Source organism: Palaemon carinicauda, chromosome 36 (genome assembly GCF_036898095.1).
Source record: "Palaemon carinicauda isolate YSFRI2023 chromosome 36, ASM3689809v2, whole genome shotgun sequence".
Lineage (NCBI taxonomy): Eukaryota > Metazoa > Arthropoda > Malacostraca > Decapoda > Palaemonidae > Palaemon > Palaemon carinicauda.
In genome coordinates this window covers 1894305-1921823 of record NC_090760.1, presented here as the reverse complement: position 1 = coordinate 1921823, position 27519 = coordinate 1894305, and the positions used below count along the sequence as shown (strand labels likewise).

Here is a 27519-nt window from a genome sequence, read left to right as displayed (position 1 = left end):
ATCTGTCAAAACCCCAGAAAATATGTTAAGGTTAAAGAAAAACTTAAACTTACCAGCAAATTTTGCCGAGCCAAATAAACATTGTCCACAGAACCGCTTATTGTAACGGTTGACCTCTTTAATGGGGGTGTACTCAAATCACTTGCGTCTGGGAACGTGATCCTGCCAATCAAAATTTAAAATCATATTTCCTGCCAATCAAAATTTAAAATCATATTTCCTGCCAATCAAAATTTAAAATCATATTTCCTGCCGATCAAAATTTAAAATCATATTTCCTGCCGATCAAAATTTAAAATCATATTTCCTGCCGATCAAAATTTAAAATCATATTTCCTGCCGATCAAAATTTAAAATCATATTTCCTGCCGATCAAAATTTAAAATCATATTTCCTGCCGATCAAAATTTAAAATCATATTTCCTGCCGATCAAAATTTAAAATCATATTTCCTGCCAATCAAAATTTAAAATCATATTTCCTGCCAATCAAAATTTAAAATCATATTTCCTGCCGATCAAAATTTAAAATCATATTTACAACCCATTAGTAAACTATCAGCTTATCCAATTCATACATATCTACACTAAGAACTAAGAAATTATATAAAAACATATCTTGAATATTATCAAAATGGGCCACATTTCTTTATTAAAAAAAATAGTGATTATTATCAGATCTTAACTAGAACACTGAACTTATTATTATTATTACTAGCCAAGCTACAACCCTAGTTGGAAAAGCAAGATGCTATAAGCCCAAGGGCTCCAATAGGGAAAAATAGCCCAGTGAGGAAAGGAAATAAGGAAATAAATAAATGATGAGAATAAATTAACAATATCTCATTCTAAAAATGGTAACAGCATCAAAACAGATACGTCCTATATAAACTATTAACAACGTCAAAAACAGAGGTCATATATAAACTATAAAAAAAAGACTCGTGTCAGCCTGGTCAACATAAAAAGCATTTGCTCCAACTTTGAACTTTTGAAGTTCTACTGATTCAACTACCCGATTAGAAAGATCATTCCACAACTTGGTAACAGCTGGAATAAAACTTCTAGAATACTGCGTAGTATTAGTCCCTTGTAGCATTGCAATGGTTAAAATCTGCCCAATATCAATGACTGGCTTACAGTTGATCATCCTATATACATTGTAATATTAAAGTACATATGAAACTAGAGATGTTTTATGATAAATAAAATATATTAACAAAGTACATGTGAAACTTACGAGATGTTTTATGATAAATAAAATATATTAACAAAGTACAAATGAAACTTACGAGATGTTTTATGATAAATAAAATATATTAACAAAGTACACATGAAACTCGAGATGTTTTCTGACAAATAAAATATGTTAAAATCTCAACCACTGATCAAAAACTAACCAACAAACATGTACTATATCAACGTTGAAAATAATATATAAAATTAAATTTAGCTCACAAATGCTGACAGAAGTTATCGACTTTTGAGAAAGTTTTTTCAGACTAAGAGAAACTGTTTGCATTTATATATGGATCACAAGTAAAACCTTTCCTCAGGAGGAGGCCAAGAGAGGGGCACAGTTAATTGTATATGAAATCTCTGGAACACTGTACAGTATTGATTTATAAATTAATTTACTATGCACCATTTGTATAATTTCATACATAAAAAATACATGTACCCTGCAAAATAGTTACAGTAAATGAATCGGGTTTTAGAAATACCCTGCAAAACGGTTACGGTAAATGAATCGGGTTTTAGAAATACCCAGCAAAACGGTTACGGTAAATGAATCGGGTTTTAGAAACACCCTGCAAAACAGTTACGGTAAATGAATCGGATTTTAGAAACACCCTGCAAAACGGTTACGGTAAATGAATCGGGTTTTAGAAACCCCCTGCAAAACGGTTACGGTAAATGAATCGGATTTTAGAAACACCCTGCAAAACGGTTACGGTAAATGAATCGGATTTTAGAAACACCCTGCAAAACGGTTACGGTAAATGAATCGGGTTTTAGAAACCCCCTGCAAAACGGTTACGGTAAATGAATCGGGTTTTAGAAACACCCTGCAAAACGGTTACGGTAAATGAATCGGGTTTTAGAAACCCCCTGCAAAACAGTTACGGTAAATGAATCGGATTTTAGAAACACCCTGCAAAACGGTTACGGTAAATGAATCGGGTTTTAGAAACCCCCTGCAAAACGGTTACGGTAAATGAATCGGATTTTAGAAACACCCTGCAAAACGGTTACGGTAAATGAATCGGATTTTAGAAACACCCTGCAAAACGGTTACGGTAAATGAATCGGGTTTTAGAAACCCCCTGCAAAACGGTTACGGTAAATGAATCGGGTTTTAGAAACACCCTGCAAAACGGTTACGGTAAATGAATCGGATTTTAGAAACCCCCTGCAAAACGGTTACGGTAAATGAATCGGGTTTTAGAAACACCCTGCAAAACGGTTACGGTAAATGAATCCGGTTTTAGAAACACCCTGCAAAACGGTTACGGTAAATGAATCGGGTTTTAGAAACACCCTGCAAAACGGTTACGGTAAATGAATCCGGTTTTAGAAACACCCTGCAAAACGGTTACGGTAAATGAATCAGGTTTTAGAAACACCCTGCAAAACGGATACAGTAAATGAATCAGGCTTTAGAAATAGCCTGCAAAACGGTTACAGTAAATGAATCAGGCTTTAGAAATACCCTGCAAAACGGTTACAGTAAATGGATCGGGTTTTAGAAATACCCTGCAAAACGGTTACAGTAAATGGATCGGGTTTTAGAAATACCCTGCAAAACGGTTACAGTAAATGGATCGGGTTTTAGAAATACCCTGCAAAACGGTTACAGTAAATGGATCGGGTTTTAGAAATACCCTGCAAAACGGTTACAGTAAATGGATCGGGTTTTAGAAATACCCTGCAAAACGGTTACAGTAAATGGATCAGGTTTTAGAAATACCCTGCAAAACGGTTACAGTAAATGGATCAGGTTTTAGAAATACCCTGCAAAACGGTTACAGTAAATGAATCAGGTTTTAGAAATACCCTGCAAAACGGTTACAGTAAATGAGTCAGGTTTTAGAAATACCCTGCAAAATGGTTACAGTAAATGAGTCAGGTTTTAGAAATACCCTGCAAAACGGTTACAGTAAATGAATCAGGTTTTAGAAATACCCTGCAAAACGGTTACAGTAAATGAGTCAGGTTTTAGAAATACCCTGCAAAATGGTTACAGTAAATGGATCAGGTTTTAGAAATACCCTGCAAAACGGTTACAGTAAATGGATCGGGTTTTAGAAATACCCTGCAAAACGGTTACAGTAAATGAATCAGGTTTTAGAAATACCCTGCAAAACGGTTACAGTAAATTAATCCGGTTTTAGAAATACCCTGCAAAACGGTTACAGTAAATGAATCAGGTTTTAGAAATACCCTACAAAACGGTTACAGTAAATGAATTGGGTTTTAGAAATACCCTGCAAAACGGTTACAGTAAATGAATCAGGTTTTAGAAATACCCTGCAAAACGGTTACAGTAAATAAATCAGGTTTTAGAAATACCCTGCAAAACGGTTACAGTAAATGAATCAGGTTTCAGAAACACCCTGCAAAACGGTTACAGTAAATGAATCAGGTTTCAGAAACACCCTGCAAAACGGTTACAGTAAATGAATCAGGTTTTAGAAATACCCTGCAAAACGGTTACAGTAAACGAATCAAGTTTTAGAAATAAAGGACTACTGTATTAAGGCGATGGTAGCAAGCCTTGATGAAACCATAATTGGCCAATTTACTAGCTTAGGACAGTCCTCTCACAAGAGGAATCTGGGTAAGTTGCTTTGGGCTGAAAGCAAACCATACCAGTAGGAATAAAGTATTCCACATCCATTCATATTTGTCATAATTGTGTTAGATGACAATACTGAATGGTGTGATGCTCTAATACTTCACAGTATAATACTAAATTACGATAGGATTTTTAATTGTAAAATTTACTGTACCTTATGTTAGGTTTAATAACTAACAAACTTTTCATTAAAACATTTTCAATTACCCTATTTGAAATACAAAATAGTGAAGATATTCCTTTACAATAAACCAGCCTGTTTGTCAATAGTCATATGAGAATTCAAAAGTTATACATCTGCTATCAGCAGTGACTAGATTAGACTTGCATTAAGCTGTATTGGCAATTAAGAGTGGCACTCATCTCCCAAAAGTAGAATACAAAGCATCAAATAGCCAAGTCCACTGATGCGGCATTTCCAGTTGTAGGAACGCTTCGATAAAGGGATTTTGACGAAGGAAAAATCTTTCTGGGGAGAGACCTGCGACGCCCGGTGAAAAGAGTCCTTCTTTACACTTCCCTGATATAAATCTTCCAAATATACCAGAGAAAGATAAAAGCATGGAATGCAGAGGTTACTACCCTCGCGCGAGCACCTCGTGGGTGTCGTGTATACATCAGGAGCGTGTGAAAACCACTATTCACAGGCTGTCTTCCATTTAGATAATTCCTTCATCAAAGGGAAGGGCCGTAACAAAGGCCCCAGAAACCACACTTGGACCAAGCCACCGTCACCCACACGATCGCCCTCTAGGTCATCCTTCTGTTTTGGACTAGCCCGCAGAGTCGTATTTTTAGCTTGCTTTCTACTGTGCTAACCATTAACAAAAATTCTGATGCTAATTTGGAAAAACTAAATACTCACTTTGTGGCCGTAAGCTGCATAATGCGCTTTAGTGTTTCATTGTTCTTCCCAAGGACGAAAGAATGATGCTGTGGAGAGATCTCCAAAGTCATCTGCACCGGCATCTGTTTCTGTTTGGTGGAATGGAATCAAGAAACCGGGTGCGCATTCCTTTAGACAAGATTAGTTTGCATGCTCATCTACATTACATTATTATTATGATTATGATGATTATAACTAGCTAAGCTACAACCCTATAGTCAATTTTTTTTGGCGAGGCAGATTTGCACCGACTCGCAGGGGTGCAGTTTTAGCTCAGAAACTTCATCTGATAGCTGATTGGTCAGAAGGATTCGGACAAAAATATTTCCGACCAATCAGCTATTGGAAACTTTTCCGAGCTAAAAGCGGCACCCCTGCGAGTCGGTGCAAATCTGCCTCACTAAAAAAAAATTTACTATAGTTGGAAAAGCAAGATGCTATAAGTTCAAGGGCTCCAACAGGCAAAAATAGCTCAGTGAGGAAAGGAAATAAGTAACTGACGCAAGTAATGAAAAAAGATATTTGATATATAAACTATAAGAGGACTTTTTAAGCCTTTACTTAAAAATCCAAACTTGAAATTAATAAAAAAAAAAAAAAAGAATATTCATGCATTTTATCATCAAGATAAACATATAATTAACCCTTTTACCCCCAAGATATTTGAAACTTTCCAACCCTTAACCCCCAGGCGTTTTCTTTTTCAAGCTCATTTTTCCAATATATTTCTTTTAAATTGCTCTAACAGCCTTAACTTTTGTCATAGAGAGGTCAAGTTGGTCTCATTCTTTTGGAAAATGCCTGAAGTTTCTCAAAAGGTTATGAAAAATATGCAAAAAATGTAATAAGCCGATTTTTGCAAGGACCTACCGGTACGTCCATGGGGGTAAACGGATGAGTTTTGTGAAACATACCAGTACAGTACGTCCATTGGGGGTAAAAGGGTTAAGGTGCTAGGTATAATGATAAATTATTCCAATATATTAATACTAAATTTTCTTGGGCCTTGTTAAATATTGCATATAAAGTGAATAAAGCATCTTAGTCTGTACTGTTCTGCAGTCTAAAATATTTGTTCCATAGCATTTAAATTGAACACCAAGCAAGACAGTTCTCAACTATCTAATTTACAAGACGTCACAATGTCACCATGCAAGATGGTTTTTAGATTTTATAACTGATAAACCTTAAAGAGACTTACTGCCAGTTTATCACAATATGCTTGCAGAATGCAAAGTGTGGCTTCCTTTACACGGACTGCATCAAATTCGTTGTTACCCCTAACTGATCCCACAATCAGAGGCGATATGTCATCTGTTACTCTTAGGTCAGCCTAAAATAGGTTTGGATATCATGCGTAAGAAAGAGTACATTCCATATGCAGCGAGTTAAAAAATTGCTTGCAAGCAAAAGCATCTAGGCAAGGTATAAATTCAAGCCGTATACATGCATACAAAAAAGCATAATGCTCATGAGAAACTTATACATTATAATATTATGACGTTTGCACTAGGTTTAGATATCATGCATAAGGAGAGTACATTCCATAAGCAGTGAAATTAAGTTGAAAAATTACTTGCAAGCAAAAGCATCTAGGCAATGTAGAAATTCAAGCTGTATACATGCATAAAAAATGCATAATGCTCACGAGAAACTTGTACATTATATGTCGTTTGCACTAGGTTTATATATCATGCGTAAAAAGAGTATATTCCATATGCAGTGAAATGAAGTACTTGCAACCAAAAGCATCTAGGCAATGTAAAAATTCAAGCAGTATACTAGCATAAAAAATATATAATGCTCATGAGAAACTTACTTGTACATTATACGTCGTTTGCACATGTTGCATGAGAAGGCTTGGATCTGTTATGTTGATGAACTGGGCTCTAGCAGACAGCGTGAAGGTAAACACAATAGGGGTAAGTTCACGTATACTTGCCCTGGCTTCTTCTAATCCAGAGAGATCTTCACCTCTGCTGTTGACAGATACTTGGTTGCTCTTACTCACTTCGCTGTTCTTGTTGCCATCAGGGAAGTGAATGCTCACACCTGTGACGTTAAAACTTTTAGTTTTCTTGCACTTTGTGCTACAGTCAGTGGTTCCCAACCTGGGGGAAATTTGAAGCTTCCAGGGGGGAAATAATTACACTACCTACTAACTAAAACAAGAGGAAAATGTCCTCATAGTACGTGTGGCAATTTGTAGTTAGCCATTCAATTGTGATATGATCATATCATTTCTCAAAGACATGATATTCAAGGGGAGAACTGGAGTGTCATGCCCACTTCTGAGGCAGGCGAGTGGGCATGAGGGCTGGGTGGGGCATGAAGAGGGAAATCTGGATGGTTGAACTGGGTGCAGGGGGGAAGTGACAGAAAAAAGGTTGGGAACCACTGTGCTACACCATAAAGAACCAATTCAATAATTTTAAGCAAATTGACTAAGATTGTCGTATTTCCTTGCATAATTCATATGCAAAACCTTAGTTGAAAAATAGGATATTCAACATCAGGACAAAATTGACTGAGGAACGCTGAGGAAAATCTTCAAATAATTTAGAAGTTTAACAATAAAAGAAAGTAATGTATGCCACAGATCAGGTTGAGTATTAGTAATCCAATTGCCAAGACAAAGTTATTGCGCAAAAAAAAAAAAAAAAAAAAAAAAAAAAAAAAAAAAAATCAGGTCGAGTATTAGTAATTTAATTCCCAAGACAGAGAAAGTTATTGCGAAAAAAAAAAAATCAGGTCGAGTATTAGTAATTCAATTGCCAAGACAGAATAAGTTATTGCACAAAAAAAAAAAAAAATCAACAAAATGCTATTAACTTATACTGGGAGTAACTATTTTCTCACCTGTGCGTCTTACAATAGGCTGAATCGTGATTCCTCCTTTGCCGATGATGAAAGAATGGTGTACCCAAGACACATCAAGCTTCATGGTCACTTTGCTCAGAGGTTCCAGTTCCTGGCGGACCATAGCTCCCGCAATCCGGACTGCTTCTGGTTCACCAACCACTCGCACATGAGGGTCTAACAAAGGCATTAATTGTCTGTATTCAAATAATTTGAACGGTTGTGCATTTTTCTGGCTTAGTGCACTTTACCATGAGTATTACTAAACTATTGTGGGTGGGGAAGCTGATTGATACAGTACATGATTATTGCAAGAAAATAAGCCATTCATAATTTTGTATTAGCTATTAGTAAAATTTTACCTAACCGCACAGATCTTTAAAAGTATTTTGTTTATTTCTTAACTATATAAAAACCAGAGTCCTTTAATTAGGAGATTGATTCCAGTGCAGCTGGAACTGCCATTTAACTTTCAACAAGACGACAGTAGTTGTCAGAAGTTATCGGCCGGTAGAGGAATTGCCCGACCCCCTTGCTCCTACAGTAACACTAAATTTCATCCATGGAGACTTATCCTCAGGTGGGCATTAGTCTCCTACCAGAGCCTCTACTCTTGTGAATGGCTATTATTCACATTTACTCAACCACCTCTCTAAAACGTCTCCAGCAACTCGACAACCCTTCTCCAAGTTTTCATTTTCAGCAGTAATCACCAAATCTTCTGCATAGTAACAGCCAGAACTCTTCTGGTCTTCACTCAACACATTCAAAACAACTGAAAAATAAAAATTGGCTAAATGGTGACCCCTGATGTAATTCAATGCTCACTTCAGAGGTTTCTTTTTCCCCAATAGTTATTACTCTTGTTTATGTTTTGTATATCTCCATCATTCTAACCAACTTCTCCTGCGAGTACATTCCCGTAAGTAACGTGCAGTGAAGGTGGTCTGGCACTTCAACACTCCAGCATTAAAACTTAAGCCACAGAGATTCTTCTCAAAGGCGAGAGTCGCGCCAACTCCTCTGACCTTATGGGCAACAACCTTGACTTGATCAAGGCCTTAACCCTCAATTAAGAGTCTACTAAAGCCAAAAAGAGACTGCATTTTCAGAAAAATTTTTCCACTAACAGTGCTTAAAAACAGATTCTGTAACCTGGGTCTGCCAGTCTGGGTTCTTTTGAGGTAATACCTAAGTGCCCCTACTGGAAACAAGTAACTCATCTGGATCATCAATTATTTCCCTGAGGGAAGAAACTTTTAAAAGATTAAAATCTTTTATCCAGGATAGATGAATTGGATCATCAATTATTTCTGAAAGAAAAAACTTAAAAGATTAAAATCTTTCATTTAATGATAGATGGATTATTACTTTACAAATTCAGGAACATATGATGAATAGACCTGCCTTCAGTGTTCCAAGTGAGAGAACGAATGGAAGAGTAAAACCATTCAACTCGGCTACCGGCTTTGTGTAAGCCAGGGACAGGAGAAATACTGTTTTCAGGGCTTTCCTCAACAGTTTGTAAGGAGCTCTCAGACACTAAGACCATGGTTATGTCCCAAGCTGGATATAGAATGTCACTTGGACGGGTCCGCTCCATACTCGAAACAAGTACGGATAATTCCCATGAGGATAACATATCCATCCCTATCAGTCTTGGTAACTGGTCCTGTGGACAACCTGATACCAGCATGGTGTACAGAATCTAATACCTGTAATTGGTTGAGGGTGGCTGAGGAGTATATTTCACACCCAAGCTAATTTCTAAAAAAATTAAGGCTTCGTACAATTTTTAAAAGTTTTGTGGTCTGCCCCCATGATGTATGGGACAAAATTTTTAAAAGATTCAGAGCCTCAATACATTTAACTTTTGGATGTACTCCCCGAATACTACAATGGACAACAGCAGTTCTGCTTGTCAAAAATTAAATCCATGCATATTGGCCCACTTGAGAAATTTTGTCAATTGAGTTGTAGTTTTCTCTCAACCATTGCCATTCTAGCTATAGCAAATGACAGAGAACATCTACATATAGTGCTGAGAGTATCTTGGGGAATGACAGAATAGCCAATTAATGACTAAGGCAAATACTTGTAAAGTTACACAGCACACTAACCTGCAGAACTCTTCCTGACAATTCATGATGACCAGGAAGAAGCTACACACAACCTGAAAAGAAAAAGCAAAGATAAGTAAAAGGGCCAGTCAGTATGGGCGGTAGAGAGATACAAACATCCACTCTTAACCAAGCCAAAAGCAAAAGTGACGAGACGAGACAATACAAATGTGCGTGAGCAGGGTAGCCAGTACTAGACCCTATCTCTCAGTAACTAGCGGTAGTGTAATTAAACCTCGCCAAGTCTTATGGGTAGTCTTCCAGCTTCGCTGAAAATATATTCCCTAATAAAGAGCATAAGGGTTTGTATTAGTGACAGAACAAAGCCAAATTTGTTGGAGCATCAACAGCATATCTGTTAGCCAGCGGCCAGAATCAAAGCAATGGTTCATTGTACCGGCAAGGGGGCTGAACTTCCCTGCTACCGGCTAGTAAGTACAGATGCTTTGAAGTTTAATTCCAGCTGCACTTTAATTATCTAATTAAGGGACTTGAGTTTGTCTATGTGAAGGAACAGAGACTTCATTACTTTTAATTACAGTACTAGAACTCATACACGAAAGGGGGTCAAAACTTACCTTTTTTGTTTCTAGCTCCAACTTTTAGAAATTTAGGATACTTTATGTCAGTCTTGGTCTTTTCCATTATCTGAAAAAAATAGTATTAAAATAGCAAATAAGTAAATGATTATATATCTAAATTCTAAAAATATACTAAAGAATCAAGTCTTCCAAGAATTATAAAAACCACCCAAATCAATCAATTGCATATGAAAAATTTGGTAGATAATACAGTTCCTCAAATATCAAATGTTATCTAATCTATTTCATCCATCTTCACTAAACAAAATTTTATCCGAGCCAAAGACGTGTTACAGATAATATATAGGGAACATGGGACAAAGTATTAAAATACTGTACATACACTAAAATCACCCAGTAAAGAACTGTTGTGAAGCTAATCCATTCTAATTATTATAAGATTCCATCCATTTCACATACAGTACAGTATTAAAGAGTAACTTTCAAGACCTAAAACAAATAACGATGGAAAATTTGCATCGATGCGTCTTCTCTCCACCCCCATGGATTAACTTTTTAAAATTTTCCATTCAGTTAAGAAGGATGAAATGACAGTTGTGGGTCTTGATAATTCTTGATGAAATCTATATCTCAAGCAACTACCATCACTCAAATGCAAATTAGATTTTTCTTGGATCATATTCCAAATTGGTGACATTTCATCTTCCTTCATGCCATCAAGCTTTGGAGAGTTGACAACATTGATGGAAAAATCAAGTCGACCTCCAATGAAATGCTTTGTTTTAAAATTCAAACTTTGATCTAATAATGGCAAATTAAATTTTGCTAGCATCTTCAATGAGGCCACTTAATATACAGACTTCATAGTAAGTCTACTTTACTCGAACCCCCAATGAAATGCTGTCACAGTTTTAAAACATGAATATTTATCGATTTAATAATGGCAAATTAAATTTTGCTAGCAACTCTTCAATGATGCCACTTAATATACAGACTTCATAGTATGCCTAATTTACCAATTTTAATTGGGTTGTACACTGTACATATTAATGCTTATAATCAAGATTTACTGTACACAAATCAAAGCTTCGTATAAAAAAATTAGGGTCTACTTTAACTCCCCTTATCTTTTACTATTCTTACTTTCAACAAAGATGCTTCAAGGCTACTGTACTTGATCATTTTGAAGCCCTCTGCCTCTACTTACCCTCTGGAAGAAGTCCTCCGCCGAAAGGATCCTACCATCCATACGAATTGGCAGTCGCATAAACTCTACGTCTCTTGGATCAGCTGGACAACCTGACCAATAGATAGAAGTACTATCAGCTGATAATGTACTAAAATTTCTGCCCTAAAACAGTGACCGTCTACATCTTGAAACAAATTGACTTCTGTACATATTGTATCTCACTATCATTGTAATTCTGATTATGCAATCTTTTATGATACAATTTCCACATGAAACTTATAAAATGATAAATGAGGACATGTTAATTTGGGAAAGGGAATTATCTGTATGATAAAAAGAATGTTCTAAGCTGACTATTATTATTACTACTAGCCAAGCTACAACCCTAGTTGGAAAAGCAAGATGCTATAAGTCCAAGGGCTCCAACAGGGAAAATAGACCAGTGAGGAAAGGAAATGAGGAAATAAATGATGAGAATGAATTAACAATATATCATTCTAAAAACAGTAACAGCGTCAAAACAGATATGTCCTATATAAACTATTAACAACGTCAAAAACAGATATGTCATATATAAACAATAAAAAGACTCATGTCAGCCTGGTCAACATCAAAACATTTGCTCCAACTTTGAACTTTTTGAAGTTCTACTGATTCAACAACCCGATTAGGAAGATCATTCCACAACTAACTACACATCTCGTAGGTAAAACCTAGTTTGAAACTTCTTGCCATTTAAATTGTTTGGGCTCTTATTGAATTACAAAAAGATGCATTATTAATTCATACAGACAACTCATGCCAACAAATAGCACCCTGAACTTTCTTTATTCTTTTGCTTTGCCAAACAATCCAAGCATAGTTAATGTCATTAAGACTTGCATCAATATCACTGATTTCTATGCGAGATTCTTTTGGGACCAAGTACAGTACCCAAATAACAGCTAAACAAGTAGGTACCTTGCATAATAATTTTGTCAACATCCAAAATTAACACCTACATACATCCACTGATAGCTACGGGTCTCTTATGTATAACCCTTCTTAAGTGATGCTTTTACTTACCCTTTTACTTTGATTGCTGCCTGATGAGCCTGTCAAGATATGAGCGGCATGAATCTTCAAAAATTCAATATGAATAAAAGCTCCTTTCTTTCATAGTAAAATAGGTTTGGCAATAAAAAACATTTCATATATATCTAACTGCTTTAAATTTTTAAACGTAGTTTTATTCGCTAAAACGAGGAACTTTTATTAAGAGTATTGTATTGGATCATTCATGTCCCGATCAATTTCAAGTCCTTGGAACAAAAGATTGGTTTTGGAAAACTGCTTAGTGCAAACACCTCGGTTGCCCTTGGTTTGCATTTAAATCATTTAAATAATTACTAATAACCTATATACTGTATAACTATGCAAAACACCCACTTGCAATACAGGCCCTGCATGACCTCAACTTGCAACAAGTCCCCTGCATACCTTCAACTCATAACATGCCCCCTGCATACCTTCAACTTGCAACATGTCCTCTAAATACCTTCAACATCCCAAATTTTCTAATTTTCCCTGCATATCTTCAACTACAGTCTTCAATTATACACAATGCCTTCAACATCAAAAAGTCTACAACGACATACAGTGGTACCTCTACATACGAATTTAATCCGTTCCACAACCGACTTCGGATGTAGAAAATTTTCTGATGTAGAAACGAGTTTTCCCATAAGAATACATTGAAATAGGATTAATCCGTGGTTGAGCCCAAAAACCTATGATAACTCCTTAATAAATTACTAAACATAATTACACATGACAATATGCACTCTAAATTAGATAGACATTTAAAAAAGAATAATTATCAAGAAATAATAAATGAGAAACGGGTTTTTAGCGTCACTTTACCTCAGAAAGTCCAGCGCAGGTGTTGGTCTTGCTACGCAGAGAGGAGACTGACGGGCGGCAAGGAGGTAGAGAGGTTGACTACGATAAACGTACACTACTATAACTTATTCTAACTTACACTAAGTGAACTTTAACCTAACCTAGCTTATTTATTTTTTTTATTTTTATATTTTATATTTTTTTTACATTTTCTCTTTCATTTTGATGATTAATTTTAATCACTTTCACTCTACACTTAAAATTTATTGAATTTTTTTCTCTTCAATCTTTGCCGTTTTCTTTGTTTCACTTTCTTTCGCTTCACTCTTTGCCGTTTTCTTTGAACCACTTCCTTCCTCTTCATCACGAGTTCGCTTCGTAGTTTTTTAAAGAAGCTATCGATAGAAAGTTAATTGGTACAGTTTTTCAGAATGTTTCGAAAATAAGTTAGGGAAACATCATCAAACTGCGCAACTACACGACAAACCTGCAATTTCTTTGGATGGTATTTGTCAATGAAGTCGACCACGTCTTGATATTTTCCTAACACCTCTTATTTGCGCCGAACCTATTGCAAGTTCACTCACTCATGCTTTTCAATAATTCCTTGCTTTACTTCTAAAGAAAGCATTTCCTTATTCCTTTTCTCACCACTACCACTACCACTTGCGAAACAAAGCCTTTAGGACCCATGATTTACGTAAAATGCCGTAAAAGGATGAGCGTAAAAAATCACGATTAAAACACAGTTAATAGCATAACGCACAGGGCACAACCACACAAAGCCGACGAGAACAGAGGAATGTCCCAAGCCACGCTAATTGAGGGTCCCTCCGAGGTAGAAATGCTGCCTTCTATCGGCGGAAATAGAAAATACATCCGGCGCTATGAGTACCATCTACGTGCACGGGTATTGTTTACTTCGGGTGTCGAAAAAAAATTCGGGTGTAGAGTAGGAACGTGTTCGAATTGTACTTCGCGTGTCGAAAAATTCGGATACAACCGGTACGACGAAAATTGCTTACTTCGTGTCGAAATAAAATTCGGGTGTAGAGTAGGAACGTGTTCGAATTGTACTTCGCGTGTCGAAAAATTCAGATACAACCGGTACGACGAAAATTGCTTACTTCGTGTCGAAATAAAATTCGGGTGTAGAGTTGAAAAATTGCTCGAATTTTACTTCGGATGTAGATACGTTCGTGTGTAGAGGTTCCACTACCTTCACCAGACAGTTTCCCACCCCCCCCCACTCCCCTGCATGCCTTCAATGCCTATTACATAATACATACCCTAACACCACCAATACCACAATGACTACTTTCAACAAAACCAACCTCACTACATGACATCTGCAACCTGTCTCATATTGCATAACATTCAACACCAAAAGGCTCACATTGCATATCTACAACACCCACAGTCCCACACGCTATAACTTCATCACCTACAGTCTCACCAGATAACTTCTACAACCACAGTCTCACACCCGATAACTTCTACAACCACAGTCTTACACCCGATAACAACACCCACAGTCTCACATAACATCAACACCCAGTCTTACACCCGATAACATCAACACCCACAGTCTCACCCTATAAAATCAACATCAATATTCTCACATCGATAACACCCACAGTCTCTTACCCGATAACTTCAACACCCACAGTCTCTTACCAGATAACTTCATCACCCACAGTCCCACCAGATAACTTCATCACCCACAGTCCCACCAGATAACTTCATCACCCACAGTCCCACCAGATAACTTCATCACCCACAGTCCCACCAGATAACTTCATCACCCACAGTCCCACCAGATAACTTCATCACCCACAGTCCCACCAGATAACTTCATCACCCACAGTCTCACACCCGATAACTTCGACGCCCAGTCTCACACCCTATAACTTCATCACCCACAGTCTCACCAGATAACTTTAACACCCACAGTCTCACACAAGATTAATAACCATACCTTCAATACTTACAGCCACACACAGTATATCTTCACCACCCACAGTCACACAGCTTGGCTCCAGCACCCACAGCATCACACAGCACCTACGGCTCCACACCCGGACTGGACTTCCAGGAAGTTCCAGCGCAGCGCTTACTTTCAACACACTGACTAGAAGTGTTGCCAGATAGCTTGGTTTAAAAATCCCCAAAACTCATGATAAAAAATCCCCAAAACAACCAAAAACAATCCCCCATTTACACAGATATACACAAATATATTTTCTCCTGAAGGCTTTACTACTATAGAAACTACTCATTATACTCCATATAAGTGCAAGCAAACTAATTGCAATAATATATGGGTTTACTTATCTTTATTTCTTCTTTATAGAAATTTGTAGACGATCCCCATCATACACCCTAAGTCCCCAAATCTAGGGATAAATCCCCATATCTGGAAACACTACCATAGTCAGTGTTGCCAGTTGGGTTAGTGTAAAAATCCCTAAAACTCATGATAAAAGAATCCCCAAAACAACCCAAAAATCTCCATTTTCACAAATATATTTTCTTCTGGTCACGTAGGGTTTATTAGTATAGAAATTATTCATTATACTGCCTATTAGTGCAAGCAAATTAATTGCAACAATATAAAGGTTTACTCATCTTCGTTTCTTCTTCATAGAAATTGGTACACAATATCCCCACTAGACATCCAAAATTCCCAAAATCTAGGGATAAATCCCCATATCTGGAAACACTGACACCGAGTACCAGAGTGCATTCTTTCAACCGGCTCACATTGACCGGGAAAAAATCGTAATGGTTTATATAACCCAACCCACATTAGTTAAATATTAGTTAAACTTTTACCCTTAAAATTAACACCAGGAACCGTTAAGTTTGGTGTATAAAATTGAGTAGTTTCTCTAGGTATTTAAATTACGGAATTTAGACCATGCCGTATGACCCGTCGCTGGGGTCAGCGAGGCCACTCAACAAAAATGCAAATTATGGTAAATCAGGCTACTGCATTATGAAGTCAATTTAAAGGATGAATAGCAATGTGGAGTAAGCTGGATAGAAGAATAATGTGCTCAGAAAATATGCATAGGCCTTTTATACTAATGATGTACTGGTTTTAAAACAAGAGCCCGTGCTAGCATTGACGGTCTTTTAAATTGCATTTACATTAATAATCGGAAACTGTTCGATGAAAGATTGGCTGAATTTGGTGGAAAATATTACTTAACATTGAATGGTGTTGATATATATGTTAAAAATGGCTTTATTGTTGAATCAAGAGTAATGTAACGTCTTTAACCATAAAATTCATGGGTTATCAATTATAATGGCAAGTCTTAAATGCAGTTATAAACTAAGTCATTAGCATATCTAAATGGGCAGTAGGCCTACTCTTATACAAGTATAATTGACTTTCGAAATTACCTCGAGTTAAAAATTATTCAGTAATGATATTTTTTTGGTTTTTTTGGTTGTAGGCCTACTGTTATACAGGCATAATAAAGATTTTCGAAATTACCTCGAGTTAAAATTTATTCATTGATATTTTTTTTGTTTTTTTGGTTAAGTTGCAACATTGACATGGGAATGAATATATTAATAATGAAAATCACAGCAAGAAAGTTGCAAGGACCCCAAGGACACGAAAACCTTGATCTACTGAAAAAAGCAGGATACGAGATAATATTGAGGCAGGCAGATTTTGATAAATACGATTATTATCATTATTCTTATTTGCTAAGCTACAACCCTAGTTGGAAACGCAGGATATGCTATAAGCCCAAGGGCCCCAACAGGGAAAACAGCCCAGTGAGGAAAGGAAACGAGGAAAAATTAAATATTTTAAGAACTAACATTAAAATAAATATTATTACTTGCTAAGCTACGACCCTAGTTGGAAAAGGAGGATATGCTTTAAGCCTAAGGGCCCCAACAGGGAAAATAGCCCAGTGAGGAAAGGAAACGATGAAAAATTAAATAATTTAAGAACATGACACTAAAATAAATATTACTTGCTAAGCTACAACCCTAGTTGGAAAAGGAGGATATGCTGTAAGCCCAAGGGCCACATCAGGGAAAATAGCCCAGTGAGGAAAGGAGACAAGGAAAAATTAAATATTCTAAGAACAGTAACATTAAAATAAATATAACTTGCTAAGCTACAACCCTAGTTGGAAAAGGAGGATATGCTGTAAGCCCAAGGGCCACATCAGGGAAAATAGCCCAGTGAGGAAAGGAATCGATGAAAAAGGGAAAATAGCCCAGTGAGGAAAGGAAACGATGAAAATTAAATATTCTAAGAACAGTAACATTAAAATAAATATTTTGATTACTTGCAAAGCTACAACCCTAGTTGGAAAAGGAGGATATGCTGTAAGCCTAAGGGCCCCAACAGGGAAAATAGCCCAGTGAGGAAAGGAAACAATGAAAAATTAAATATTTTAAGAACATGACACTAAAATGAATATTACTTGCTAAGCTACAACCCTAGTTGGAAAAGGAGGATATGCTGTAAGCCCAAGGGCCACATCAGGGAAAATAGCCCAGTGAGGAAAGGAGACAAGGAAAAATTAAATATTCTAAGAACAGTAACATTAAAATAAATATAACTTGCTAAGCTACAACCCTAGTTGGAAAAGGAGGATATGCTGTAAGCCCAAGGGCCACATCAGGGAAAATAGCCCAGTGAGGAAAGGAATCGATGAAAAAGGGAAAATAGCCCAGTGAGGAAAGGAAACGATGAAAATTAAATATTCTAAGAACAGTAACATTAAAATAAATATTTTGATTACTTGCAAAGCTACAACTCTAGTTGGAAAAGGAGGATATGCTGTAAGCCTAAGGGCCCCAACAGGGAAAATAGCCCAGTGAGGAAAGGAAACGATGAAAAATTAAATATTTTAAGAACATGACACTAAAATAAATATTACTTGCTAAGCTACAACCCTAGTTGGAAAAGGAGGATATGCTGTAATCCCAAGGGCCACAGCAGGGAAAATAGCCCAGTGAGGAAAGGAAACGATGAAAAATTAAGTATTCTAAGAACAGTAACATTGAAATAAATATTATTACTTGCTAAGCTACAACCCTAGTTGGAAAAGCAGGATGTTATACGCCCAAGGGCCCCAACAGGGAAAATAGCCCAGTGAGAAAAGGAAACGATGAAAAATTAAATATTTTTAGAACAGTAACATTGAAATAAATATTTTCATTACTTGCTAAGCTACACCTCTAGTTGGAAAAGGAGGATATGCTGTAAGCACAAGGGCCACAGCAAGGAAAATAGCCCAGTGAGGAAAGGAATCGATGAAAAATTGAATATTCTAAGAACAGTAACATTAAAATAAATATTTTCATTACTTGCAAAGCTACAACCCTAGTTGGAAAAGCAGGATGTTATACGCCCAAGGGCCCCAACAGGGAAAATAGCCCAGCGAGGAAAGGAAACGATGAAAAATTAATATTTTAAGAACAGACATTAAAATAAATATTATGACTTGTTAAGCTACACCCCTAGTTGGAAAAGCGGGATATGCTGTAAGCCAAAGGGCCCCAACATGGAAAATTGCCCAGTGAGGAAAGGAAACGATGAAAACTTAAATATTCTAAGAGTAACATTAAAATAAATATTACTTGCTACGCTACAACCCTAGTTGGAAAAGGAGGATATGCTGTAAGCCCAAGGGCCACGTCAGGGAAAATAGCCCAGTGAGGAAAGGAAACGATGAAAAATCAAATATTTTAAGAACAGTAACACCTACTTACCCAGAATCATTGCTTCCAGCTTCCTCCTGTCCACCCGGAACTTCTGTTCGGCCAAGCCGTCCTCGCTGAGAGTGGTAGGTGTCATTTTTTCACAGCTGTTCGCACGGGATAAAGTCCCTTCGGATTGGCTGTCTTCCGACAAAGTCGATCCAGATCGTTGATTGTGTGGCCCCATTGTTTTTATCAATAAATAAACGAAGTCTTTATACAAAAAAATATACAATATATTGCCGGGGAAATGGAGATTTGGAGTCACTATACGACGTCGAGGGAGGTGGCTTACTGCGAGGACTCAGCTGGACTTCTCCTGATTCCTGAAAACTCGAAAAGAGTTGAACGATTGATTACGTAATGAACGATGCTTCGTTTCAGGACGATTTCAAATTATCCATTATTTATTTCAGAAACATAATCAATAATTCATATCCAAACTAATTGTTTTATTAAATAATTCTATAATCATCCATCTAAATAAATATAATGGCAATCCATGGATCATTCTTTTATTAATGATAAATAGTCACGTTAGAGACATAACATTTTGAAAATACGACAATTTTATGAAAATATTTTCGTCTTGGACAAACTGAGCTCAAAATTTTCCTTCGATTCAGTTGCAATACTTAATTACACTTATTTGTATTTTGCGCAGAAAGCTAATTACGAAAAAAATAAACTAATATGCATAGATTAATTACCTTTTTATATTACTGTATAATATAATGTATTTAATAGTGCTGAATATACGATAAAAAACATATTTGAAAACAGTTTATGTCGGCAGTTGAGGATTAGTTTGAAACGTTGTTAAAGACCAATTAGGTAGTTCTACTTCGGCGTTCTGCCTTGTTATAGTCATTGTTAGAAAACAAAGAGAAATCAATAACATTGAAATGGATATTCTTAATAATTTTATTTTTTTTATTTATTTGACTGCAATTGTCGAAACACGATGTTATAGGTCTAATATAAATTGTGTGAATAACGCTGCGATTGTGAAAATAATCAGTATTTTTGTATGTTAATTATGATATGCATTGTCAATAGAGTTATTTTCTTTATAAATGTGGTAATGTAAAAGAGAGTGGAGGTGGCGAACCTGTTGAAGCTCTAAGGGTACCTTAAATTCTATATATTTATCCATCAGAGAGAGAGAGAGAGAGAGAGAGAGAGAGAGAGAGAGAGAGAGAGAGAGAGAGAGAGAGAGAGAGGCCTTGGTTAGACAACAAGTCTAAACAATGAAGTAAATAACCAGTGAATTATTATTGTTACACACAGAAAATATGTGAAGATTCTAGACCTAGTCATACACCATTACATAGAAGGAAGGACAATATAAATCTAGTTAGGAAACAAAGAACCAAGTACAGAAATCAGGTCGTTGAGCCATGTACTCCTAACAGCATAACAGTTTTCACATCATGAGCGTGGGTGTAAGTGGCTAGCCAGTATTATGTGGCTATTTAAAATAGAAATAATCTGATTTGGTCAAATGATTATCTATTTGTACACGTCTCAATTCTTGAATTGAAGCTCGAAATATACATACGTACATATACAGGTACACATGTATATATAAACACACACTAGAGAAGATATATATATATATATATATATATATATATATATATATAGAGAGAGAGAGAGAGAGAGAGAGAGAGAGAGAGAGAGAGAGAGAGAGAGAGAGAGAGAGAGAGAGCATGAAATTATTTACATAACGTTTCAGGAAATAACTGGGTATATAAATGGCGGAGAGGAGAGAGAAAGGAAGACGATGATAAATTGGGACAAGGAGAGAGGAAAGAAAACGTAAGAAAATGAGAGAGAGAGAGAGAGAGAGAGAGAGAGAGAGAGAGAGAGAGAGAGAGAGAGAGAGAGAGAGATGATGATTGTTCAGATGTGCGAGAGAGAGAATGACGATTGTTAAGACGAGAGAGAGAGAGAGAGAGAGAGAGAGAGAGAGAGAGAGAGAGAGAGAGAGAGTTTCCGCAGTGGCATGAGGCAGACGTGGCAAGCTATTTATAATCGTCCCTACTTGCGCCTGTAGAGAGAGAGAGAGAGAGAGAGAGAGAGAGAGAGAGAGAGAGAGAGAGAGAGAGAGAGAGAGGTGAGTGACGAGTCTGAAAAATGAGGTTTTAAACTTACTAATGAAAAGCGAAGACGACAGTTGAGTGAGTGAACTTTCGGTGAAAAAAAAACCGTTAAGGAAAATATCGTAGGCTTAGCCCAGACCCGTTGGTTATATTCAGAGTATAAAGATAAAATGGTTGAATCTATTACTAGTACTAGTGGTTGAAAGTAGTAGCCTACTAGTAGGCCTACTAGTCTGCAATAGTCTGCATAAAGCTTAGAAAATTATCTAATTGTGTTACTTTTATTTCAGTGGAACTTTTACCTTAAATTTGCACATGTAGTATCATTATGAAGGTTTTGATAAATTTATATGTATGCTTTTTTCCTTTTTCTCACTGGGCTATTTTCTCCTGTTGGAGTCCTTGGGCTTATAGCCTCTTGCTTTTCCAACTAGGGTTGTAGCTTAGGTAATAATAATAATAATAATAATAATAATAATAATAATAATAATAATAATAATAATATTTCAAGTATACTCTCTCTCTCTCTCTCTCTCTCTCTCTCTCTCTCTCTCTCTCTCTCTCTCTCTCTCTCTGTATATATATATATATATATATATATATATATATATATAAATATATATATATATATATATATATATATATATATATTTATGTGTGTGTGTGTGTGTGTGTGTGTGTGTGTGTGTTTAAAGTATCATCATGTTAAATTATAATAACACGACATATTTTTAGTATATAAGCGCCGAGAATATTCTTAATACGTCTTATCTAACCACGGAAATGTCTAAAGAGATTCATAATACGTCTTATTTGTCCCACAGAAACGTCTAGACGAATTAACCAGAAGAAAAAAGATATGAACAAAAATGAAACAACAGAAAACGACGTGGCGTAATGTATTTGACCGGTGACTATAGCAAACCGGTCTGGCACAGTTTGTGTCGCAAGGGGAGAAAAGTCCAGACCAGTGCTGAGTCTTTGGTGGGTGACAGGGGAAACCAAATCGTGTTGGTATAGTGGTCGAGATAGTTCTGAGTGGCGGTGGAGTGTCAGTTTTGTTAAAGCTATACAGTGCCAGTCCTCGGATCTGCCCGAACACTTCAGTGGTCGCTAAAAGTTTTCGGGATCGCCTCCCCAAAACTCTCGGCTTTACATAAGGTAAGACTTGATGGACGGTGCCCAAGTCCGTAGGACTATTTCTGGTGTGTACAGGAAGGGAGAAGGGGAAAGAATGACGGGTGTTATGAGGGAAGGGGAATGTGAAAAAGGGGAGATAATGGGAGATAATAATGGGGGATAATGGACAGGATGGTGATATTCACCTATTTGGTTGATAGGGCTTTTGGGGAAGAATTGTAAATCTTTTTTATCAGAGTGTCATCATAGGTAAATAGATACGGGGGAGAGAGAGAGAGAGAGAGAGAGAGAGAGAGAGAGAGAGAGAGAGAGAGAGAGAGAGAGAGAGAGAGAGAGAGAGAGAGTAATATATATAGTTTGCTTAACAAAGCAGCAGTGATTAAACGCAATTCAGCCAGACGGAAGAAGAGACGTAGATGAATAGAGAGGGACAGAGATGGAGAAACCAGGGAAAACAAAGATGAAATAAATGTGAGATAGAAGAGGTAAAGAGGGGAGAGAGAGAGAGGGAATAGCGAGGGAGAGGCGCTGAGATTTTCAGGCAGATGAAGAAGGGAGAGTGTGGGGGGAGAGAGAGATTGGGGTAGGAAAACACGGAGTGGTGCCAAGGAGGGTTGGGGAGGGAGAGGAACGAGGACCTATTGGTACGGGGGAGGGGGGGGTGAGGGGTATTGGCCCCGTGGGTAGTAGAGTTGCTTGGAATAGTGACATCTGTTGGGTCTAGTCGAAACCATCACCCCTTCCTCTCCTGTTCCTTCACAAAATTTTACTTGTCTTGTAAATTCCCAATTCGGTGTGCTTCTGTTTTTTTTTTTATTTTTCATTTTCTGCCATTTCTCGAGGCCACATGACAACAAAGCTCAAGAAATTCTGACCTGGGACGAGGAGTGGAAAATTTAGAACATGGCTATGTAAGGGCAGTACCATGTGATATGCTCTGCGAAATATTTCAGTGACTTTTATGAGTCTGATGTGATTGTGTAGATATAATTGGATAAAGACGAAAAGTGACTCAAAAAGTGATTGAATGAGCATTCGTGAAAAAAGGCAGATTGTGACTAATCCACGAGGTGAATGAAAAAACAAATCTAATTTTAGGAATAGAGAGCATTGGCCTTGTTAAGTATAGTGTTGTGATGAAAACTTTTATTAACATAATAAAAGAATAAGTACAGTAAAGTAATTATTTTGGCCTCTTCAGTGTTATATTTTTATTGGCAGCAAATCTGGGAAATTTCTTCTACCTGTCCCAATGATGAATCCTAGTGACTTCGAGAATCTGTCCTGCGAAGCCAATCGAGAGGGACATCTTGGCGATGTCCTACAAGTTTTCGTACACGATTTCACCCTCAGGCAAGGTGCTGGGGAGGCGAAAGTGCGGGAAGTGGAGAGGAAAATCGGTGGGGTTACAAGTGAGCTCTTCATCCTTAGAAAGCTCTTGCAGGATTTCCAAACTCGGGTGAATGATGACCATGACATTATCATGCGATTGCAGCACGAGATCGAGGCCCTTCAGAGCAGAGTGAGGTCCCTAGACTCCAAGCAGGCATCTGCAGACACCTATACTGGACAGTTGAATTTAAGAATAGAACAGTTAAGGGAGCAGATCAGTGAAAACTGTGAAGACACACAGCAGAACGTCAGTCGACTGCTGAGTAGCTTTGCAAGAGTTCACCTTACTCGAGGAAGTGCCAGAAATGATAGCTCCTGTAATAATAACAGGGATTTTAGACAGGATCCGTTTCCAACAAATGATAAAAATTGTAGTGCAAGATGGGCTCCTACCCAAGACGTAAATTCTTCTTGCCATAATGAAACTATGATCAATGCTATCAATTCCAGACCCTACCAGAACTCTGTAGCCCCACCAGAAACCACATTCCCACACGCAGCGACAACGGATGTATCGAACGAAGAATGTTGCTTAAATGACAGCTGTGACGCCAGTACTGGTGGCAAGCCGTTTAAGATGCAACTCCATCCTCTTTGTGATGGTTTTACCTCCGGAGAGAAAGGATGTGTGCATGAAACTTCAGAACCTATTTCTATAAACAGTGATTTGGCAGATAATGACTGTCAAACACTTCAAGAGGCCTGCAACAGCAGTCCCATAATTAACGACTGTCCTCTGAGTAATGAAGTCATATCAGGTGAAACTAAAATCTATGATGAATCTCCTTCAATTTACTCAGCTCAGAACGAGACTCTAATGGATGATGACAATCATGGCGTAATTTCTGAAGATACTGAAAGTGTGAACAGAAGTCCTGTGGGCCCGGACACGCAAGAAGGGTGTACTCAGGAAAATGAGGTAAATGACAGTTTTAAAGAAGGAACAGTATCCCATGACACTTTTCATGATGGTGAATTTTCCACCCCCGAGTCTCTTTCAGTAACACCAAAAATTTCTTCAGATGATGAACATAAAGAAAACCCCGAACTTTCCTCTGAAGTAGCTCAAGAGACAGGAGACCTCCTGGAGACCACATTGCTACAAGTATCTCAACCGAGTAATGAGCCATCTAGCATTGAAACGTCAGAGGAAATTCCTGCACCTTTAAGCTCAGAGGTATCTCCAGTGACTGGAGAATGCTCTAGTGATGTGATGCCCACAGAAAATATTGATTCTACTACCGAGAAACTTCCAATAAATGAACTTGATTGTAGTGTGGCATCTAGTACAGTTGATGGAGCTGCAGCATCTCAAACAGCTGTAAGGAAAAACAAACCAAAGAGACACAGAGGCAGAAAGAGGAAAGACTCACAAACCATAGAGAACCAGACTGTCTCAGATCCAGCAAACAGACAAACAGCTTCTCAGTGCAACAGTAACATTACTTCTGCAGAAAACGAAAAAACAGAGGAGTGCCCTACAGTTAGGACAGAAGATCCTGGTCAAGAGACTGCAGACGATAAAACAGATGAGTGCCTTACAGTTAGGACAGAAGATCCTGGTCAGGAGACTGCAGACGATAAAACAGATGAGTGCCTTACAGTTAGGACAGAAGATCCTGGTCAAGATACTGCAGACGCTAAGACAGACGAGTGCCCTACAGCTAGGATAGGAGAAGTTTGCGGTCAAGATTCTGCGGAACTTCATAGTCAAGAGTCGTGGTCTGAGCAGTGCTTAGAAAATGACATAACTTATAACTTGGGTCAGGAGGACTCGTTGTATCAAAACAATAATAGTGATACTGAACAACCCTCTTTACAAGATAATGAAGAAATGACAGTGGATGATAATGCAAAACTACCAGGGAAGACCCCAAAAGACCAACTGCAACCTACGTCTAATGAATTCAAACCCCGACAGTGCTATGCTCAAGATAATGAAGGTGAATCCTCTTTCATGTTAAGTGATGACCAAGGTACGCAAGACGTAGAGAATGTGCCCGAGGAAAACTATCAACTGGACACATCAAAATACACACAGACTGAAAACTTACACCGCAAGGAACAAGAAATCGACCTATGTAAAAGCGTCAGATCATTCAACCTAAAGGCAGAGAGTGCCTCGCCACAAACGCGGCGTCGGGGACCGTTTCATACGGACGTCGACGACGACGAAATCCCAGACCTGAGCGACATCGACACTTTAACAGAAGAAGAGAAGGAGGGTATCAAGAGGAAGGCTAGTTCTCCTGAAGAGAGGAGAGCGATTGAAATCAAGACGCCCTCGGGGGAAATTACAAATCTCCAAACGAAACGAAAACCTAAGGCGGCTGAGAGGAGGTTAGGGAAGAGGATGACTTTGCATTTTTATTTTGTTTGTGCTTTGCGATAGGATGTTGTGATGAAGTTTCTTCTAAGGGTTTGAAAATAATATTATCAAGGAACTTTTAGAATTCCAGGTGTTGCCTAATTATGCAAAGGGAAATCTATATTGCATCCTAATCTTTATTATTATTATTATTATTATTATTATTATTATTATTATTATTATTATTATTATTATTATTAAATATTCCAGTAGTAATTATGCAGTTAGAAATCTTTATTTTACCCTAATTTTTATTATTATTATTATTATTATTATTATTATTATTATTATATTTATTATTATTATTATTATTATTATTATTATTATTATTATTATTATTATTATTATTATTATTAATTATTATTATATAGTTATGCAGAGGGAAATCTATATTGTATTCTAATATTCATCATCATAATTATTATTATCATTATTATTATTACATTTACAAATTTCCCTGAGTTATTTCGAAGATTGATTCTCTATTAGAAATTATCTTTCGGTGGCAATTATTAATCTTATTCACCTTGCTAAGAGTAATTCATAATTCCATAATACAACTATATCTTTGAATTAAAAACAACATTTAATATGTGAAACTAGTCTATCTCACAGGACCTGCGACATATTGTAGGTTAATTAAATCTAAATATAACAATTAAATGTCTAGAATAAACTGAGGCCTGCGATATAATATAGATTAATTTAATCTAAATATAATAATTGAATGCCTAGTAGTTAATAAACTGAAGCTTGTGATATAACATACATTTAATCTAAATATAATAATCAAATGTCTAATAGTTAATAAACTGAAGCTTGTGATATAACATACATTTAATCTAAATATAACAATTAAATGTCAAGTAGTTAATAAACTGAAGCTTGTGATATAACATAGATTTATTCTAAATATAACAATTAAATGCCTAGTAGTTAATAAACTGAAGCTTGTGATATAACATAGATTTAATCTAAATATAACAATTAAATGTCTAGTAGTTAATAAACTGAAGCTTGTGATATAACATAGATTTAATCTAAATATAACAATTAAATGTCTAGTAGTTAATAAACTGAAGCTTGCGATATAACATAGATTAATTTAATTGAAATATAATAATTAAATGTCTAGTAGTTAAACTGAGGCTGTATATGATTAAGTTTGCAATATTTGAGAATATGTTAGTCTTTTACTAAGACCTGGGTTATCTCCAGTCTTTATCTCTGTTTATACATTCCCAAGAAGTCTTTATTTCCTTAGATATATAATAATTAATGTCTAGTAGTTAATAAACTGAGGCCGTATATGATTAAGTTTGCAATATATTAGAATATTTTTAGTCTTTTACCAAGATCTGGGTTATCTCTAGTCTTTATCTCAGTTTATACATTCTCGAGAAGAATTTATTTCATTAAATATTTGATCATATTTAGTCT

General features: G+C 36.7%; 2 protein-coding genes across 4 annotated transcripts in view; one reads left to right on the top strand and one right to left on the bottom strand.

The window, feature by feature from the left end:
• LOC137628712 (protein bicaudal C homolog 1-like) overlaps window positions 1-19382 on the bottom strand; it is a 45603-nt gene extending 26221 nt beyond the window's left edge. For 2 of the 3 annotated variants that reach the window (XM_068359862.1, XM_068359863.1), the window contains exons 1-8: window positions 19087-19382; window positions 11473-11564; window positions 10302-10371; window positions 7604-7780; window positions 6564-6796; window positions 5946-6077; window positions 4724-4833; window positions 54-162 (exon numbers count right to left, since the gene is read on the bottom strand). In XM_068359862.1, the coding sequence (XP_068215963.1) occupies window positions 54-162; window positions 4724-4833; window positions 5946-6077; window positions 6564-6796; window positions 7604-7780; window positions 10302-10371; window positions 11473-11564; window positions 19087-19261 (1098 nt within the window). In that variant the 5' untranslated portion in view covers window positions 19262-19382. Of the gene's footprint in view, window positions 1-53; window positions 163-4723; window positions 4834-5945; window positions 6078-6563; window positions 6797-7603; window positions 7783-10301; window positions 10372-11472; window positions 11565-19086 lie in introns of those variants that run through there. The other variant, XM_068359864.1, reaches the window with a different exon arrangement.
• A 3637-nt stretch (window positions 19383-23019) lies between these two features.
• The window catches only part of LOC137628274 (uncharacterized), a 24726-nt gene continuing 20226 nt past the window's right edge, over window positions 23020-27519 (top strand). Inside the window, exon 1 of the mRNA XM_068359437.1 lies at window positions 23020-26051. Within this exon, the coding sequence (XP_068215538.1) occupies window positions 23572-26051 (2480 nt within the window). The 5' untranslated portion in view covers window positions 23020-23571. The remainder of the gene's footprint in view (window positions 26052-27519) is intronic.